An 18,967-nucleotide genomic window follows, 5' to 3' on the forward strand; every position below is an offset into this window, starting at 1 on the left:
CGGCCCCCGCTGCTGCTGCCGCTGCGGTTGCCACGACTTCCCCCGTCGGGTTGGGTACACAGGCCCCGCTGGCGCAGGTCCTGTTCTCGGGGTTCCCTGCGGGCTTTCCCCACTTCCGGCCTCACTCCGCTCCCGGGGCCGCCTTTTATTCCTGCCGGGTGGCGTCCCCTGCTGATGTCACCCGGCCCCAGCTGGATATAGGCGCAGCTTACAAATCACGCCGGCGGTTTTCCTGTGCGCGTGTCCCTGCTACTTCCGGCTTCTGTGTGGGGTGAGTAAGTGTTTACTTCCCCCCTGGTTTTGCCCCGGGGTTTCCTTCTAACCCTGGCGTCCCTGGGACACACTGTATTAAAAATACATGCATAGAAGAAACTATTAATGGCTAGCTGTGTAAAAGCACCCTTTTTGACATCAGCTGTTCTAGCTTTCTAACTGTGTTTGTGAAGTCATTGGCATATGACTAACTCCTCACCATATGCTTTCACAGTTTCTAGTGCTTGTGCAAATTCTGGAAGAAATAGTATTACACATTCATTGTTGTCATCTCCAGCTTCATTATCAGGGCTTTCATAGTATAATGTGCAAGTATGCTTTAGAAAATATATTGATATTTCATTTGCTGACTGGTAACCAAGGTTGTGCAAACATTACACTTCTATCTGTAGAAACACATGGTGGGTCTGGCAGGTCCAAGTATGGTGGGGACTGGGTCTGTGTAATTTGGGTCTGGGAGGGGGTGGAGTCTGACCTGATTTGAATCCAATCACAGCGGACCAGAAGTGTCTAGACTCTGATTCCGATGCCTGCATCTGGCAGCACCTGATCCACCTAGCAGTATGCAGAGATGAATTTGTACCCCTGATTTTATACTTTTTTCTTGGCATTTTGAAGAAATGATTTAATTTTCTTACTCTTCTCTGTTTAGAAACTACATTATGAAAAAATCATAGGGTTGCAAGGTACCTCAAGGGTCACCCAGTTCATGCCCTGCACAAATGCTGGATTGACTATTTCTGAACATCCCAAATAAATGCCTTGTCAACCAACCTCTTCTGGAAAACCTTCAGTGAAAGATTTCAAAGCTTTCCTGGGCAAACAAAACTTAAATGTAGTAAAAATTATAAACTTTTCTCTAGGATGGTGGAAACTGGCAACAATTCTGCCCTCTTATGCGAAATGCCTTTATGCTAATTTAGAATCTATAAAAGTTACAAAAGTGAAAGTAGTTCTGTGTTCAAAACATTACTTCATTTTTATATTGTAGTAACTATAATTTTGAGTTAATACAATTTTTTACTGCAAATATTTTTCTTATTTCAGGTGTTGGTCCTTCCACGTGTTTCACCACTTAATATCAGTAATTTATTTGGCTCAGAAACCATGCCAAACATGCCAAGAATAAATACTGAACCTTCATCCAGTAATATATATTCTTCATATGAAAGAATCGTCCTTACGTGGATGAATAAACATTATGAAAAGAACCGAAAAATTGTGTGGAAAAACTGTCAAAAAGGTGAAGAAATTCTTTAACTATTCTCTCTCTCTCTCTCTTTCTCCCTGAGTAGTGTTTCTTTATATCTTAAGAACATTGTCACATTTTGCTACTGACAGCATGTTTTTCTTTGTATAAATGTCCATAATAATTCTGTTTCTACTATACATGCTCATTTACTCAAAATTGGAACCTTTTACCAGCTATTTCAAATGTGGCTTGCCTCTGTATACTTTTGCCCCGCCTCCATGCTCTATGACTTAGAACATATATTATGGAGAAGGCTAATTATCCTGGTTCCTTCCTTCCACCTGTGGCTGCATGAGAGATGTGATAGCAATATTCACATTAAGGCACTGCAGAAAGCACATGGAATATTTGGTTCTGTAGTATATGTAGTGTTACATTTAGCTGCTAAATGTAAGGAGTATTTATGGGGTATTTTTGATGGCTAAAGTCAAGTAGCAGGTAGGAAATATGACTGACCCTGACTCTTTAGGGGCCCCCAAAGAAAAGTTTATTTCATTTTGTGAAAGTTAGTTAAGTGACATGAACTTCCTTACAGGATGCAGCTGATGCCTTCAATACAGCTACAATGTCAATGACCATTTTCAGCATTAGGAGAAAGGCATTTATGTTACAGATCTTGGGTATGCTTAAAGTAGTGCAATACAGGAACTCCTCTAACACAAAGTTGCAGGTTACGGATCTGAATCTCCCATAGAGATTTAAGTTCTTTTTATTTGTATACTACCCAGAATTTGATGTAATTCGAGAATATCCATCTGCCCTATAAAAATACATCCAGTATAGTATACTAGAAGTCTTGTTATATAGCATTTTACTAACCTGCATTTCTATTAACCGGAATTTCTGGCCAGCTGGCCGGATACAGGGGCGGGAGACAGCTTGCATGTGGCAGTCACTGCCACCACCATCCACCACCCTGTGCTGCTCCACATGTGGCCACTGCCACCCCCTCCCCCTGCCCGTGCTCCACATATGGCCGGAAACCCCTGTGCCTCAGGCAACTGGTATTTTTAGATTACCGGCACCCCCTATTCCCCACTCATGCTGGAAAACAGTGCTTTTACTGTATATCAGCCCAATACTCTCTTACTTGAGGGTACCCTGTAGTCTCCCATTTGACAGTAGCAATCTCACTTATGAATCACAGTGTGGTTCTATTTGGGGTGTTGGGCCCCTTTTTCACATCTTAGCATTGTGCTGTCTGTATCATCGTCCATGAAAATGGTCTTTCAAATGATTACATTAGCCTAGAGTAGGGGTGGCCAACCTGCAGCTCTGGAGCCCCATGCAGTTCTTCAGAAGTTAATATGCATCTCCTTGAATCTTTGCACAAGCACACAGTGACCAACTTCCAGTGACATGACTGCTCGCAGTGAGCACATTACTTAGCTTGGACTTGGACGTTTGGACTCCGGAGCCATGGGTTGGCCACCCCTGGCCTAGACGGTAGGGGATATGGAGGTACTCATGACATGTCCACAGAACATTGTCACAGAATCACAGCATCATAGAAAATTAGGGTTGGAAAGGACCTGAGGAGGTCATCTAGTCCAATCCCCTGCTCAAAGCAGGACCATCCCCAACTGGATTATCCCAGTCATGGCTTTGTGTAGCCGGGTCTTAAAAACCTCCAAGGATAGAGAGTCCACAACCTCTCTGGGTAACCTGTTCCAATGTTTTAGTACCCTCGTAGTGAGAGTTTTTCTTAATATCTAACCTAAACTTCCCTTTCTGCAACTTGAGACTATTGCTCCTTGTTCTGTCACCTGTCACTACTGAGAACAGCCTACCTCCACCCTCTTTTGAAACCCTGTTTCAGGTAGTTTAAGTCTGCTATTAAATCTCCTCTCAGTCTTGTCTTTCCCAGACTAGATCAAACCAGTTTCTTCAGCCTGTCTTCATAAGGCATGTCTCCCAGCCCCCTCAGCATTTTCACTGTCCTCCGCTAGACTCTCTCCAATTTGTCCACATAGTTTCTGTAGTGGGGAGCTGAAAACTGAACCCAGTACTCCAGATGTGGCCTCCCTAGTGCTAAATAGAGGGGAATAATTGCTTCCCTTCCTCTGCTGGCAACACCTCCTACCAAAGCAGACCAGTATGCCATTAACCTTCTTGGTAACAAGGGGCACTCTGTAGGCTCATATTAAGCATATTGTACACTGTAACCCCCAGGTCCTTTTCTGCAGAGCTGCTGCCCAGCCAGTACTGGTGCATGGGATTGTTCTGTCCTACGTGCAGGGCTTTGCACTTGTTCTTGCTGAACCTCATGAGACTGCTTTTCACTCAGTCCTCCAATTTGTCGAGGTCACTATGAATCCTAACCCTACCCTCCAGCATATCTACTACTCCCTTCAGCTTGGTGTCATCTGCAGACTCGCTGGGGGTTCACTCTATGCTATCTTCCAGGTCCTTGATGAAGACATTGAACAAAACTAGACCAACCTTCAGGTTGGAGGACCAACCCCTGGGGCACTTGCTTGATACCAGCTGCCAGCTAAACCTTAAGCTGTTGGTTGCTACCCTCTGGGCCCAATGCTCCAATCAGTTTTGTGTCCACCTTACAGTCCATTCATCCAGCCCATACTTCCATAGCTTGCCTTCAAGAATGTTGTGAGAGATCATATCAAAAGCTTTGTTAAAATCAAGATATATCACATCCACTGGTCTCCCTCCATTCACAGAGCCAGTCATCTCATCATAGAAGTCAGTTGGGTCAATCAGGCATGACTGCACTTGGTGAATTGAGGCTAACTGTTCCTAATCACCTTCTTCTCCTTCAAGTGTTTAGAAATGGATTCCATGAGGATCTGATCCATGATTTTTCCAGGGACCGAGGTGAGGCTGATAGATCTGTAGTTCTCTGGATCCTCCTTTTTCCTTTTCTTAAAGATGGACACTATGTTTGCACTTTTCCAATCATCTGGGACCTCTCCTGATTGCCATGAGTTTTCAAAGATGGTGGCCAGTGGCTCTGCAATCTAATCAGCAACTCCCTCAGCATGGTTGGTGCATTGCACCCAGCCCCATACACCCAGCTTTTCTAAATAGTCTGAAACCTGTTCTTTCATCACTGAGGACTGCTCACCTCTCCCCTAAGCTATGCTGCCTGGTGCAGTAGTCTGGGAGCTGACCTTGCCTGTGAAGACTGAGGTGAAGGCAGCACTGAGTACTTCAGCCTTTTTTGCATCCTCTGTCACTAGGTTGTCTCCCCCATTCATAAAGGTAACCACGCTTTCCCTGATCCTCCCCTTGCTACCAACATATTTGTAGAAACCCTTCTTGCTACCCTTCATGTCCCTTGTGAGCTGCAACTCCAACTGCACTTTGGCCTTCCTGACTTCCTCTCTGCATACCCGACCAATACTCTTATACTTCTCCCTAGTTGTTTGTCCAAGTTTCCACTTCTTATAAGCTTCTTTAGTTTACTGAAGAGTTCCCTGATAAGAGTGATTTAGTTTACTGAAGAGTTCCCTGCTAAGCCAAGCTGGTCTTTTGCCAAACAATTTAGTCTTCCTGCATATTGGGAGGTTTGTTCCTGCATTCTCAGTAAAACTTTAAAGTACAGCCAGCTATCCTGTACTGTTTTTCTGAAGTCCAGGGTCCTTACTCTGCTGCTCTCCATCTTTCTTTTCCTTAGGATCCTGAACTCAATCATCTTATGGCTGCTGCTGCCCAAGTTGTTGTCTTCTAGTACATTCCCCACCAATTCTTCCCTGTTTGTGAGCAACAGGTCAAGAAGAGCATGGCCTCTAGTTGGCTGCTTTAGGACTTGCACCATAAAGTTGTCCCCAACACTCTCCAAAAACTTCCTGGATTGCCTGTGTACTGCTGTATTGCCCTCCCAGCAGATGTCAGTGTGATTGACGTCCCCCATGAGAACCAGGGCCTGTGTTCTGGAAACTTCCTCTAGCTGTTTGAAGAAAGCCTCAGCCACCTCATCCTCCTGTTCTGGTGTCTATAGCAGATCCCCACCATGACATTACCTTTGTTACTCTCTGATCTGACCCTAACCAAGAGATTTTTGACAGCCTATTTCCAGTTTTATATTGGAGCTCTTTGCAGTCATATGGCTCTTTTACATACAGTGCAACTCCTCCTCCTTTTCTCCCCTGCCTGTCCTTCCTGAAGTGTTTATACCCATCCATGATAGTGCTTGAGTCATGCAAGCTATCCCACCAAGTCTGTTATTCAAGTCACATCATAGTTGTGTGACTGTGCAAGGACTTCTAGTTCTTCCTGCTTGTTTCCCAGGCTCCATGCATTTATGTACAGGCATCCGAGGTAACTAGTATTTGCCCTGATTTCTCAGAAAGAATGAGAACACCTTCCCTGTTTTTCCCATCTTGCTTGCTGTTTCTCCCAGTCACCTACTTCCTCACTTACCTCTGGGCTTTGATCTCCATCCCCCAGTGAACCTAGTTTAAAGCCTTCCTCACTAGATTAGCCTGTCTGTAAAGATGCTCTTCCCTCTGTTTGTCAAGTGGATCTCATCTCTTCATAGCAATCCTTCTTAGAACAACAGCCTATGGTTGAAGAATCTGAATCCCTGGTGGCAATACCACCTGTGCAGACAGGCATTGATCTGCAGGATGCACCTGCTCCTGCCTGGGCCCTTTCCTTTGACTGGAAGGATTGGCGAGAACACTACCTTAGACCCACTTCTATTCACCTTTGCAATCAAGTGACTTTGTAGTCACTTTTAATCTGCTCCCCTGGCAGTATCATTGGTGCCCACATGGATGAGCAGCATGGTGTAGTAGTCAGAGGGATGGATGAGTCTTGGTAATCCCTCCATGACACCTTGGATCCGGGCTCTGGGCAAGCAGCAGACTTCCGAAGGCAACAGGTTAGGTCAGCAGATGGATTCCTTAGTCCCCTGAAGAAAGGAGCCTTCAACCACCATCACTCATTGCTTCTTCTTGGTGGCGGTGGTCTTGATCTCCCCACCTTGGGGAAGCCTGGCCTGTCCTCCTCTACCAATGGAACATGCTCCTCACCCTCTGTTTTTAGATAAACTGCTAGAGGTGGAGATGAAGGTTTCTGTTTGCTGCTAGAGGTCACAAGCTTCCAACTTCCACTTCCCTGGGAGTTCATGCCCTTTCCCTTCTAGTGCTGCCTCTGGCAGTTCTTCCTCCATAGTCCTGTAGGTCTCCTCTAGCTTCGAATCAATGAACTCCTCATGGCAGAGGAGTCCTTTAATGTGACTCTTAAACCTCATTGTACATTTTTGCTTAAAATAATCGGTGGCTTCTATCTGAATAAGACGATCCATTTGCATGTTTTTTTCCATAAATTCTACTCCTATCATGGGAGAAATAAACTTTGTACCTTTGATATACTGATAGATTTATTAAATTTATCTGGAAAGAAAGAAATTGTTCAGGGTGTCCCCAAGGTTGTTTGTTGATAAGATAAATATTGAAGGTATATCTATCAAGAGTTTATCTAAAAGTGTGTCTAATTCATTTTTTTGTTATTAATTACATAGCTAAGACCCTTACAGAACTCATACTACCAGGGCTTAGTTGCCTTATTTGACTCCACTTCTAATAATGAAAGGGTCTGTTTCAGAGCCATTGCTTAGGATGGTTGCTGTGATGTTGACTTGAAGTTGGATGATGGTAAAACATTTTAACGGGCATTCAGATCTTACCAGGATCTTCCATACAGCCTGTCTGTTGATTGAGTCAAGGGCCTTTGGTCAATGAAGGCTATGTAAACATCCTTGTGTTACTCATGGTCCTTCTTCTGCAGCTGTCTAGCAAGAAAATTTTTTTATTGTACCTCTGAGTGATCTGAAACCACATTGGGGTGTAGATAGAATCTCCTTAGTGAGGAAGATGAGTGTGTTGAGGAGATTGTAAGTGAGAATCTTCCCATCTATGACAGGAGTACAATACCATGATAATTTCTTTAAACCATTCTGTCTCCTTTACTGTATAAGGTAAGAATGTTGGCATGTCTCAAGTCACTATGAATATGTTCACGTTTCTAGATTTTCATAATAATGTGTTGTTGGTAAGAGCTTCTTTCCACCTTGTTTATAGATTTCAGCTGGTCAGGATCACTTTTTGTTGCTTTTCATATGTTTAATTGTTTTCAAGGCCTCTAAGTTGGTGGATCTGCAAGGTAGTCCTTAATGGGGTGTTGTGGAATGGCATTGATGACTTTATTTGACATTAGAACTTTGGTTCAGGAGCCTTGAAAGTTCTCCTTCCACAGAGTTCTCTTTAAAGAGTGTCATTCCATCCTTGCCCTCAGAGGGATGGCTCCTTGTGTGGTTGGCCCATAAATAGCTTTGATTGTGCTAAGAAAACTATACCTTGTGGCTGTCAGCAACCTTTTGAATCTGTTTTGGTTTGTCCTCCCACTACTTGTTCTTTCTCTCTCAAATATTCTTTTTGATCTCTCATATTTAATGTGGCAATAACTGTCTTGCTTCTATTTGGGATTAATGTCATTCTGCCAAACTGTGAAGGCTTTCCTTTTTATGTTGATGAGAACCTGAATTTCCCTTTCATTCTCATCAAACCAATCTTGGTGTTTCTTTGTGGAGAAGCCTAGGGATTTGTCACAATTTTAATAGGTGCCTTTCGCGAGGCTTTCTGAGTGATTAACGGTGTCCTCAAGAAGGTTGGAGAGTTTCTCACAGGGAGGTTGGAGAGTAAAGTAAGAAAGACTTAGAACAATCCTTTTCATTACTTGGCCACATTTAGTGTCTTAGAATCTATAGTAATTAATTAAAATATTTTATCTTCAATTCTAAAGTAGGATTAAATGCTTATTTAGTTTCTAGACCTTTGTATGAAAGGTTTAGAATTGGTGTTCAATTAGTTATGAGTTTAATTAGGTCGTTGGATTCTTAGAAAATAAGTTTCTCTTACTAATCATCAGAATGGGATAGTTGGCACAGCAGGTTGATGTATTCATTTGTGAAGACCTGGTTTCAGATTTGGCTCTGGTACAAGTGAAAATGATCTTTGTGGTCACCCTTTGATCCCTAGAGGAAATTAATCTATACTGCAAACCTCCTTAGCACAATTTAACATAATACTTTTTCTCTACGTTCACAGTAGTGCAAAAGTAGTATAATTGCAGGAACAAGAGTAAATGTATTTTTTGTGGGAATTTTGCAGGTGCCTGTTTCAACTATAACTGCTTCTAGTCAGTTTTTTCAGTTAATCACTGTTATGTGTCCCTCTGAAAATATAATTAATTTTGTTAATGTGTCCACGATCCTGAGAGAGAACGCTATATTTCTATTTGACATACACAAAACTATGTTAAAGCTATTAAGGTTGCAAATCAAGTGTTCGAGAGTTTGTACATGTACCATTCTGGTATTTCCTATCTTAATTTGGATCCCTGGTGCTTATGCATTATGAGACAGTCTTTAATTACATTAGTAAATGCTGTTTTTTCCTCTTGGCACCCCTGCTCCATTCACTACATGAAATGGGTTTGCTTTGGGAATGAATCTGGGAAGCGGAGTAAAGGATACTACTATCTGTAAGATTCATGTATTTGTTGTCAAAGTTTGGTCTTGTATTTTAAGAGAGTTAAAGTCTCTGAAGAATTTGGTTTTCTCTTGGACTTAGAGTACTTATGTGATGTTCAATAAGTCATTTAAACTTTTCACAGTTGGTCACACTAATTGTTTGGAAAACTGGAAGGGAAACTGTTTTTCTGTCCTGCAAAAATTTTCAAACTTTCACACTGAGATAAAACAAAACCATTTGCAGCATGTGTGAATGAACAGCCACTAGCTGAGTAATGAGGAAGACTAGGCTTGTATTTCTTTGATTGTGTCAGGTCAAAGGCTTGAACTTTGGTCTCCTACATTTCAGGTATCTACCCTGGCTATTGGGGTATAGAGCCAGTCTCAGTTGCTTTCTGGTCCAATGAATATTTAAATATTCTTTGAAGTGGAGCAATTTCAATAGGAGAAAATGCGTTCCATCTCCCAGAGTAACAAATAACTTGGAAATGTGGGTACTAACTTAATAAATGGAAGACTGGGCATGTCTACACGTTAATTTACTCCAGATGAGATTTACTGTTCAGTAAGCTACTGCACAGTAAGTGTTTTTGGGTAGGTGTCTACCCATGTAGGGATTAGGGAGAAGATTTGCACCCAGTTCCCTGCAGTCTTGCAGTGCAGCCCTGTGGCCAGCAAGGGGAGGTCCAGGCACCAGCTGCAGGTGCTAGCACCTGGCAGCCATCTTTAAAAGCCAGCCCTGCTCTTTGTTCTCTGGCCAGCCTCTTCCTTACTCAGGCTCAGTGTGCCAAACACAGAGGCAGCACACAACATCTCTCTCCATGGTCACGCTATGGCTACCTCAGCCCCTGGCCTTGGCAGTGATGACTAGTGCCCCAGGCTCATGCTGGCCACCACGATCACCCTTCTGACCTTCCGTGTCAACCACCGCCTGGCCCATGGCTGTCTCACCCCAGCCGGCTCTCCCATTACCATCAACTGCCTTCCTGCCTGTAGCACGCCACCCCAGGGCCACCGATAAAGGGCTTCTGGATGCCACTGCTAGGGTCACTGTCACCCTCCTGGGCCTTCTGCCCTGCTGCCTCTGGGTCTGCCATGCCAGCCAGCACTTGTGGCTGTACCTCATCCAGCAGAGCTGGAACAATGAGCAATAGCTGGATGCATTCCCACTAACCTGGGTCATCTTCTGGGACCTTGAACAGCTCTGGCCCCACCTCGAGCAGCAGTATCCTGACATGTTTCCAGCTCTCCTCATCGACACTGCCTGGTCCTCATACTGCTGAAGCTGGCCTTGCCTGCCATCTTCTGGTATATCATACAACTGGTTGGTGTAGGCAAGGCCACTGCTGGGGAGGCCATCCTGGAGGTATGCGGGGCCCTCCAGGACATGCTGGGGCACACTGTGCTACATGTACATGACCCCCTGGAGGTGGTGGAAGGATTCCATGCATGGGGATTCCCACAGTGTATCAGGGCCCTGGACAAGACCAGTATCCCGTTCATCTGCCCACCCCATGGAGAATGGCCCTATTATACTCTCTGGTCCTGCAGGCCATCATGGACCACTGCAGCACATTCACCCATGGCAGTGCTGGCTGGGCAGGCTGCGTGCATGACACCCATGTATTTCAAGACTGTGGCCTGGCAGGACTGGTGGAGAGCAGGCATTTCACACTGGGTGTGCTGGTTCTACAGCTGAGTGACATTGTGGTCCTGCCCCTGCTCATTGTGGACCCTATCTACCCACTCCTGCCCTGGCTGATGTGGCCCTACGCTGGTCACCTGGACCCTTGCTGGGCCTACTTTAACCTCTGCTTTGGCTGGACCTGCATCATGGTTGAGCATGTCTTTGGCAACCTCAAGGCGGCTGGCACTCCCTCACCGCCCTCCTTGAGGTCACTGAGGAGAACCTTCCCTGGGTCATTGTTGCAGCCTGTGTGCTGCATAACATATGCAAGGCCTGGGTGGAGGAGGCGTGATGCATGGACGAAGTCTGGCAGCAGGAGCACCACCTGTGATGGCAGCAGTAGCAGTGGGCCGCCCGGGGAGGAGGTGGCGTGCGCCCGCCTCTCCCTGCCAAGGTACCAGGAGATCCATGCACCTGGCAGTGGGGACCAGGGCACCGGCTTTGGGAGGCTTTAGCAGACTACCTCCTCCAGCTCTCCCCGCTGTAGCCTGCCTGCTCCGCCACCCACAGAACCCCCCTGCACCGGCTCACTCCCAGCATCACTCTCATAGCAGATAAGTGTCCAAAGAAGAAATCCCCTCACATCACACCCCCTTCTTCCTCCCCTCTCCCTCCTGAACACGTAGAGCCCCCTCCTCCCTCCCTCCCCAACAAGCAGAACCGCTTTACCACCTATCCCACCCACCAACAATAAAAAACCTCTTCCCAGTGAAAACTATATACAAAGTGATTTCTTTGGTGTCCCTAAGTGGGGGGGGGGCCATGGCGCAAGGGCACCTAGAGGATGGAGCCCGGGTGTAGGCAGCCAGCACCCTGACGTCAGGCTATTCCCCCTTGGGTGTGCTTCCTGCTTGCAGCTTGCAAGTGGGCTTGCAGCTGCTGGTCTTGTAGCATGGGTGGCTCCCCCTTAGCTAGGGGCTATCTGTGGCCAGCAGGGCTAGCGTGGGGTCCTGTCCCCACTGCTAGGTACTCCAGCTCTGTGCTCACATGGAGCCTGGGCAAGTGGAAGCCCTCGGCCCAGGCAGGGGGATGGGTGGCAGACCTGGGATGGGGCTTGGGCCAGGGGCTTCTAATGGCTGGAGGTAGTGAAGGACCTCCTTCAAGGCCCAGGCAGAGACCTACTGTGGGAAGACAGGCAACTTCAAGTGAGCCTGCAGGGCTGGGGGCTGGGCAGCAAGCGGCACAAATGAGATTGCCAGGCTCAGGACGGTGTTCAAGACCCAATGGTTGTTGTTCATGGCTTGTATGGCCCAGCCCAGGATGGTATTTTGGTCCCACAGGATCTGAATCTGCTCCTGCTCCAGGGCCAGGAGCTTGGTCTGGAACACCTCCTCATGTTCTAGGCACGTCGAACTGTCATACAAAATTAATGGATACATTTGACATTAACTCGTGTCTCAGTTTGTAAAATGCATTTACATAAGGGTGATCATAAAGATATGAATGTGTGAAGCATTTGGATACTTTACCAATAAGGGTCATGGGGAAGCCTATGAGAAAATTAATTATTCTGCCTTCAGAGTTTGGTTTGAAGATTTTGCAGTAAATAAAGCATGGGACCAAACATTGTTCAATGAGAATAATTCAGTTTTAAGTAGCTGCTCAAACGATGAGTGCTGTTTGTATACTGAATGAGGCAGATAACTTGTGGAAAAACTAGCATGCATTTATGAAATTAGGCTTAATGTGTTCTTAATGCATTTGTATAAAGAATCCAAATCAAAGCTATATAAGAAACCTTAAGTTTGTTATTTCTTTATTATTAGTTACATTATCGAAAAATGAATCTTATTATTAATGTAGTATTAAATATAATGTTTTGTTTAAAACTTCGTAGGTTTTTGTCAATGATAGTTTTGGTATGGTTGACCCTGACTTGAGGTGCTTTCCATTCATATTTTATGGTTCTATGAACAGCATATTCCATTGGGCACTATCATACTGGCACCCTCATTGCTCATCAGCATCATGATGATTTCTTCTATTTGAGTCAATAGAGTAATTGGGCACAGTAGTAGGTGTCCTCCTTTATGTGGACTATCGTGGGAGGGTTGTGGGGAAGGGTAGAAGTGGAGACAAATTGCCATTGGATTTCCCAAATATTTACTGACAGGAGGAAAGATAAAACTCTTTGGTTCCACTTCAGCCTTGGGATAGGAGAGGGAATTCTCTAGTGGGTCCACACTGTCCTTTTCATTCTCACCAGATGTGACACCTTCTGCCATAGTCTTTTCCACACCTGACTCCTTGTTTTTGTACTAGTCACGTCATTCTGTCAGGTCCAGGCTATGTTTTTTGGGCTTCTCAATGTCACCTGGTAACTTTGTTTAGGCATTCACTCTAGTTCCTTTTTTCACCTCTTGGCCAGTCCTAGAGCTAGTCCCACTTCTCTTCTGTAGACTAGTCAGTGTTACCTTCCTCCCGATCTATTGGCTGTTAGGCCTGGTCTCCCAGATGAGATATTTACACTTGCCAGCCTGTTGCCACTTGCAGTTGCTTGTCATATACTCACCAATTTCCAATCCATGTTTATGGTTCCTACCCCTCTTTCATTCATACTGCACATTCTTCTTCCATATTTATGACTAACAGAGGAATCTTTGAAAGCACATGGAAAACAGTCTCCTTTCTCCCTGCTTCAGGTGCCAAGGCTTAGCTATATACAGCAACCCAGAGCTGTAAATGCTGGGAGAGTCCTGGTTAGCCTCAGGGTAGACCATGCTTTAGGCAGACAGAATTTTGGGGTGGTTAAGTTTCTAGAATCTGACAAGTCTATACTGAGCATGTGCAAATTGGGAAAACTTGACCAAACATAGGCAGATATTTACAGGAATGGCAAAGGCCCAAAATATGGCAAATTCTTGAAATTTGGAAAGAGGTGACAGTGGTGTCAAGTCCTTGTTGCACAACATGAGATCACTTGGGACTTTTCATAGGAAAGCTTAACAAACTTTTTCTAACTTGAGCAAAACCATGGTCTGATTCTTGCCTGATTCTTGGAATATTTGAAAGTCTGGATATTAAGATGGGGGACCTTCTTAAAATGAGGCATAATTTATAGCAGAGGTTATAATTTACATTCTGAGAAAGTCTTCAGACTAATCAAACCAAGGATGATCCATTGGCTAGAACAGGATGTTGACTTTTTGGCTTTGTGTCCTTATTTTCCATAAAACCTGAGAAGGAAACCCTATCAACTGTGAAACTATGAAGATGGGAAATTAAATATATATTTCATAGATTTCATAGACATTAGGGCTAGAAGGGACCTTGGAGGATCATCGAGTCCAGCCCCCTGCCCCAGGGGTGGGAAGTCAGCTAGGGTCAAACGATCCCAGCAAGACAGACATTCAAATGCTTCTTAAAAGAGTCCAGAGTAGGTGCTTGTACCACCTCTGGAGGAAGTCTATTCCAGGCCTTGGGGGCTCAGATGGTAAAGAAGTTTTTCCTTATGTCCAGCCTGATACAGTCTTGGAGGAGTTTGTGACCATTTGACCTTGTTGTCCCGTGGGGCGCTCTGGTGAACAGGCACTCCCCCAGATCTTGATTTACACCCCTTATATACTTATAGGCAGCCACCAGGTCCCCCCTGAACCTGCGCTTTTGCAGACTGAAGAGTCCCATGGCTCTCAGCCTCTCATCATAGGGCCTGTTCTCCTGCCCTCTGATCATATGTGTGGCTCTCCTCTGGACTCCCTCAAGTTTTTCTACATCCTTTTTAAATTGTGGAGTCCAGAATTCGATGCAGTACTCCAGCTGCGGCCTCACTGAGGCTGAGTACAGTAGCAGGATGACATCCTTGGATTTGCTTGAGAAGCATCTATGGATGCAAGCCAGAGTTTTGCTCGCTTTTACCAGCTGCGACATCCCATTGGTGGCTCATATTCATCTTCTGGTCAATCATGACCCCCAAGTCTCTTTTGGCCATGGTGCTAGCAAACTTAGCCCTGCTGAGCCTATAAGCATGCTGCAGGTTTTTTCCCCCAAGGTGGAGTGCCTTGCATTTTTCGGTATTGAATGCCATCAGGTTTTCGCCTGCCCATTTTCTGAGCCTGTCGAGGTCAGCCTGGATCACTAGCCTATCCTCAAAGTTTGGTGTCATCGGTGAACTTGGCCAGGCTGCTTCTGACATCAATGTCTAAATCATTAATAAAGATGTTAAAGAGTATTGGCCCAAGGGTGGAGCCTTGGGAGAGCCCGCTGATCACGGCACACCACGATGACTTACTTCCATCCATTACCACTCTCTGGGTCTGACTTTGGAGCCAATTCCCCAGCCATAGGTCTGTGATGTGGCCAAGGCCGCAGTTGGCCAATTTTTCCATGAAGAAATCATGGGACACCAGATCAAAGGCTTTTTTAAAATCCAGATATATGATGTCAATCTCTTCTCCCTTGTCCAGGTGATATGTCACTTGGTCGTAGAAGGAGATGAGATTGGTCAGGCAAGACCTGCCCACAGCAAACCTGTGCTGGCCATGCTTCAGGATGTTGCCATCAGCCAGTTTGTCTAGAATGGTCTCTTTGATCATTTTTTCCAAGATCTTTCACGGGATAGAGGTCAGGCTGATAGGCCTGTATTCCCTGGATCTACTTTCCTCCCTTTCTTGAAGATAGGCACCACATGTGCCCAAAGATTGGGAGAGAGCCAATCACCTGAATGCCACAAGTTCTCGAAGATCCATGTCAGTGGCTGAGCTGTGATGACTGCCAGGTTGTTAAGTACCCTGGGGAGTAAACTGTCTGGGCCAGTTGACTTGAAGCTGTTCAGCCTCTCAAGGTGTTCCTTTACATCGTCTACAGTGATGTAGGGTAACAATTCACCCTCACCCTGGCCGTCCTGTACTGTGTTGAGCAGAGCAGTCCCTTGGGGCTGGTGAAAGACTGACACAAAATACACATTAAGCATGTTGGCTTTTTCCTGGGTGTTGTTTGACATTTATCCCATGTGGTTTAGCAGGGGTCCAGTGTTACCTTTGCTTTTCTTCTGGCTCCCCACATATTTAAAAAAGGACTTTTTTTATTGTCCTTGATACACAGCTTTGGCTTTCCTGTTTCACTCCCTACAGGTCCGGACCAGTGCAGAATACTCCTCCTTTGAGATGATTCCAGTCTTCCATTCTTTATAGGTCTTTCTTTATAGATACAGTAGGTCCACAAGTTCCCTGCAGAGCCAAGGGGGTTGCTGTGCCCTTTTGCTACCTTTCCTCTGAGATGGGATTGACATTGCTTGTGCTTTCAGGATTGCTTCCTTGAAGAGCAACCACTCGTCCTGAACTTCCCTCCCCTTGAAGTCGTGGTCCCTTAGGGCCTCACCAACAAGCCTCCTGAGCTTGTCAAAGTCAGCTTTCCTAAAGTTGAGGTCTTCTGCATTACTGACTGACTTGCCAGTTTTGCGGTGGATAGTGAAAGCATTCAGTTCGTGGTCACTATCTCCCAGTTTTCCCTTCGATCATTAGGTCGCTGACTAGATCATCCCCCTTTGCCAGTACCAGGTCAAGCAGCGCTTTGCTTCTTGTTGGTCCATAGACTTCTTGAGTCAGATAGAGCTCCTCCACACATGTGAGGAAGCTTTGTGACCATTTAGATTTGGCCGAGTATTCTTCCCATGAGATGTCTGGGTAGTTGAAGTTTCCCATGACAACCATGCTCCAGGAGCATGCAACCTCAGCCAGTTGCTTGGTGAATTCCTGGTTGAGCTCTTGTTCCTGATTAGGAGGTCTTCCAGGGCTGGGGTAGGGGTAGATTCCCTTGAGTACCTTAGCCTGCTGGCTTTGCAAAAGTTGCCCAGTGGACTTGCTGTGGTAGTAGTCCCCCCATCCCCTGGTGGACTTAGTTTAAAGCCCAGTCAAGCTTTAAGTCTTGTAAGAGTTTATGAGATGGGATGGGGGGGGGGGGAAGGATGTTTAAAGTTTTGCATATACATAAGTAAAAATTAGATTATGTAAACATTTGGAATACAAGTCTTGAAACTTCTGTAGAAATAAAATCTGCTAGTGTTGTGTTACAGAACAATGCAATTATTTTACAATTAATGTAGTATCATAAAAGGAATGTGTATTTACTATCCATAGCTCCCTGTGGCTATATTATAGAAACAATGTCAGAAATGTTCTTTAATATGCTGTAAAACGTGTACTTTGTATATAAGGGACCTGGAAAAATGATGAATTGAGGAATCTTTGGGTGAAATGTCTGTGATTCTATTCATTGCAATTTCTATACTAAAGAAACTGGTGTTCTATTGGTGTTAGTGCAGAAAGGGTCAAATTCTTGCCTTTATTAATGCTAATTGTGTCATTGGAGTTAGAGAGATATTTTAACATCTGCAAACCACTGTTATAAAATCACATTAGCAATTAAGTAAAAGAAACTTGGGTTATCAACAATTAAAGAAACAAAACCCGCAAATAGAGGTGCAATGATACATTGGTCCATATTTGATCAGCACCGATAAAATGAAAATTGACATTATCAACAATCGTCTTTTTTTGGCTGATGTGGCTGATAAATGTCATGTGCATGTGCACAGCCACAGTGTGCAAATGACCAGAAATGCAACCCGGCAGCTCAGAGAGCAGCATCTGGCTGCTAAGTCTGTTGGGAAGAAGGGGTGTGGGGGAGGGAAGGGGCATTGGGGTCAGATCGAGGCCTCTGCAGTGAGGGAGGTGGTGGGGTTGGGGCAGGCACTGCCCAGTTGGGGTGGGGCGGGCATGGGATGGAGCTATGGCTTGTCCAGGGGAAAGCAGGGGGTGGCTCCCTCTGCTGTACACAGCCCTGGGGGAGGCACTGGGGGCATGTGCTTCCCAGATTTGTGCATGAGGTGATGGTAGGCCCAACCCCACTCCCTCCCTCCCTGTGGGGGCCACAATCAGCCCTGCCCCCCATGCCCCTTTCCTCCCCTGTGCCTCATCCCCCCCCCAACAGAATTACCAGCCGGATGCTGCTCTCCAAGCTGCCGGGCTTGCATATTGGAAATCAGAAGGCCTTTACCCCAGCAAGGGGAGGCCCAAAGAAACAAACTTGGAGAAATGACCCACAGGCCTGGCTGCACTGTGGCATCTAGTGGCCAAACATGGAACCGAACTGTGCACTTTCATCCATCTCTGAGTGAGCCTGTTTGGTGACCTAGAGCAGCAAGGAAAGCCAGAGAATTTTCAACACCTATGGTTGGAAAGTGGACAGGGTGTAGGGGAGGTGGAGCCCCAAGTCTGCCACCATGGTAATGTGAGTATGCCCATGGGGCCCATCAAGTACAGCACTGAACCCTCCTATTTTTAGTATGACAAAGATATTGTAGGTGAGTGGGGGGATATGTCATTGAGATCACCCGCGTGACAGTGACATATTGGATCTATATTTGTTAGCAGTAATATATAGTGACTTAGAAGAACATGAACATTTTAAGCAAAATGTGTAAGTGTTCTCAGATTGAAGTACTATTTAAAGTTTCAAAGTTCCCATGTAGCTTGTATGAGAGAAGCATTAACCGTCTGCAGCGTGCTGGATGACAGAGGACTTGGAATGCCAGTTTTAATTTAACAGTTCAGTACTGATCCTTTGTGCTTGATTCTTGGGCTGCTTTTTTTTTTTACCTTCAAGAACGTACATATACTTCTTACTTTCCCTTGTGATCCTTCCAGTCTTCTCTCCTTAGTACTCTCTTGACCTCTTGTAACAGTTGTGGTTCCTTTCCTAACCAAAGCAAGCAGCAGTGGTTCTGGCCACTACACACCCTCTGCTTCATTTAATGAGAAGAATCTCTGGGGTTGAGAAAATTATAGTGATATCTCTACCACTAAACTACTTTATTTCATGCAAAATATGAAGTAACTTATTTTCCAAAACAATTTAAATGGAACGGAGTCTTTCCATAGGAGTTCTCGCCCTATAAAAATTGGTCAACTAAATACTTTTCAGCCATAGTAAAAGTGTGTTTGTGTTTTTCCTCTGAACATTTAGCAGCAAACCAGTTCATTAATATCACTTGAGAAGAAGAAAAACCAAGATTGTCAAAATTTTGTTTGGAGTGGATGGGGAGGGTAGGAGGTTGTTGAAGAATTTAAGAATGATGTTTTAATTTTGCTTCTTTGGCTGTGAAGATATGACTTTAGATTCCTCCCTATCTGAAGAATGACAAGCTTTCATACATTCTTCCTAGTGACATGAAGGATAAAGACAAGTGAACAAGTTAAAGAAAGTTAAAAGGGGGCAGGATCAACAGGGGCCCTCTTGGTATTATATGGCTTTAGGGAAA

General features: G+C 45.1%; 1 protein-coding gene across 1 annotated transcript in view; it reads left to right on the forward strand.

Moving 5' to 3' along the window:
• CFAP47 (cilia and flagella associated protein 47) overlaps positions 1 to 18,967 on the forward strand; it is a 757,346-nt gene that overhangs the window by 194,201 nt on the left and 544,178 nt on the right. Inside the window, exon 33 of the mRNA XM_014520638.2 lies at positions 1,321 to 1,516. Coding sequence (XP_014376124.2) covers positions 1,321 to 1,516 — 196 coding nt within the window. The remainder of the gene's footprint in view (positions 1 to 1,320; positions 1,517 to 18,967) is intronic.

Source organism: Alligator sinensis, unplaced genomic scaffold (genome assembly GCF_000455745.1).
Source record: "Alligator sinensis unplaced genomic scaffold, ASM45574v1 scaffold243_1, whole genome shotgun sequence".
NCBI lineage: Eukaryota > Metazoa > Chordata > Crocodylia > Alligatoridae > Alligator > Alligator sinensis.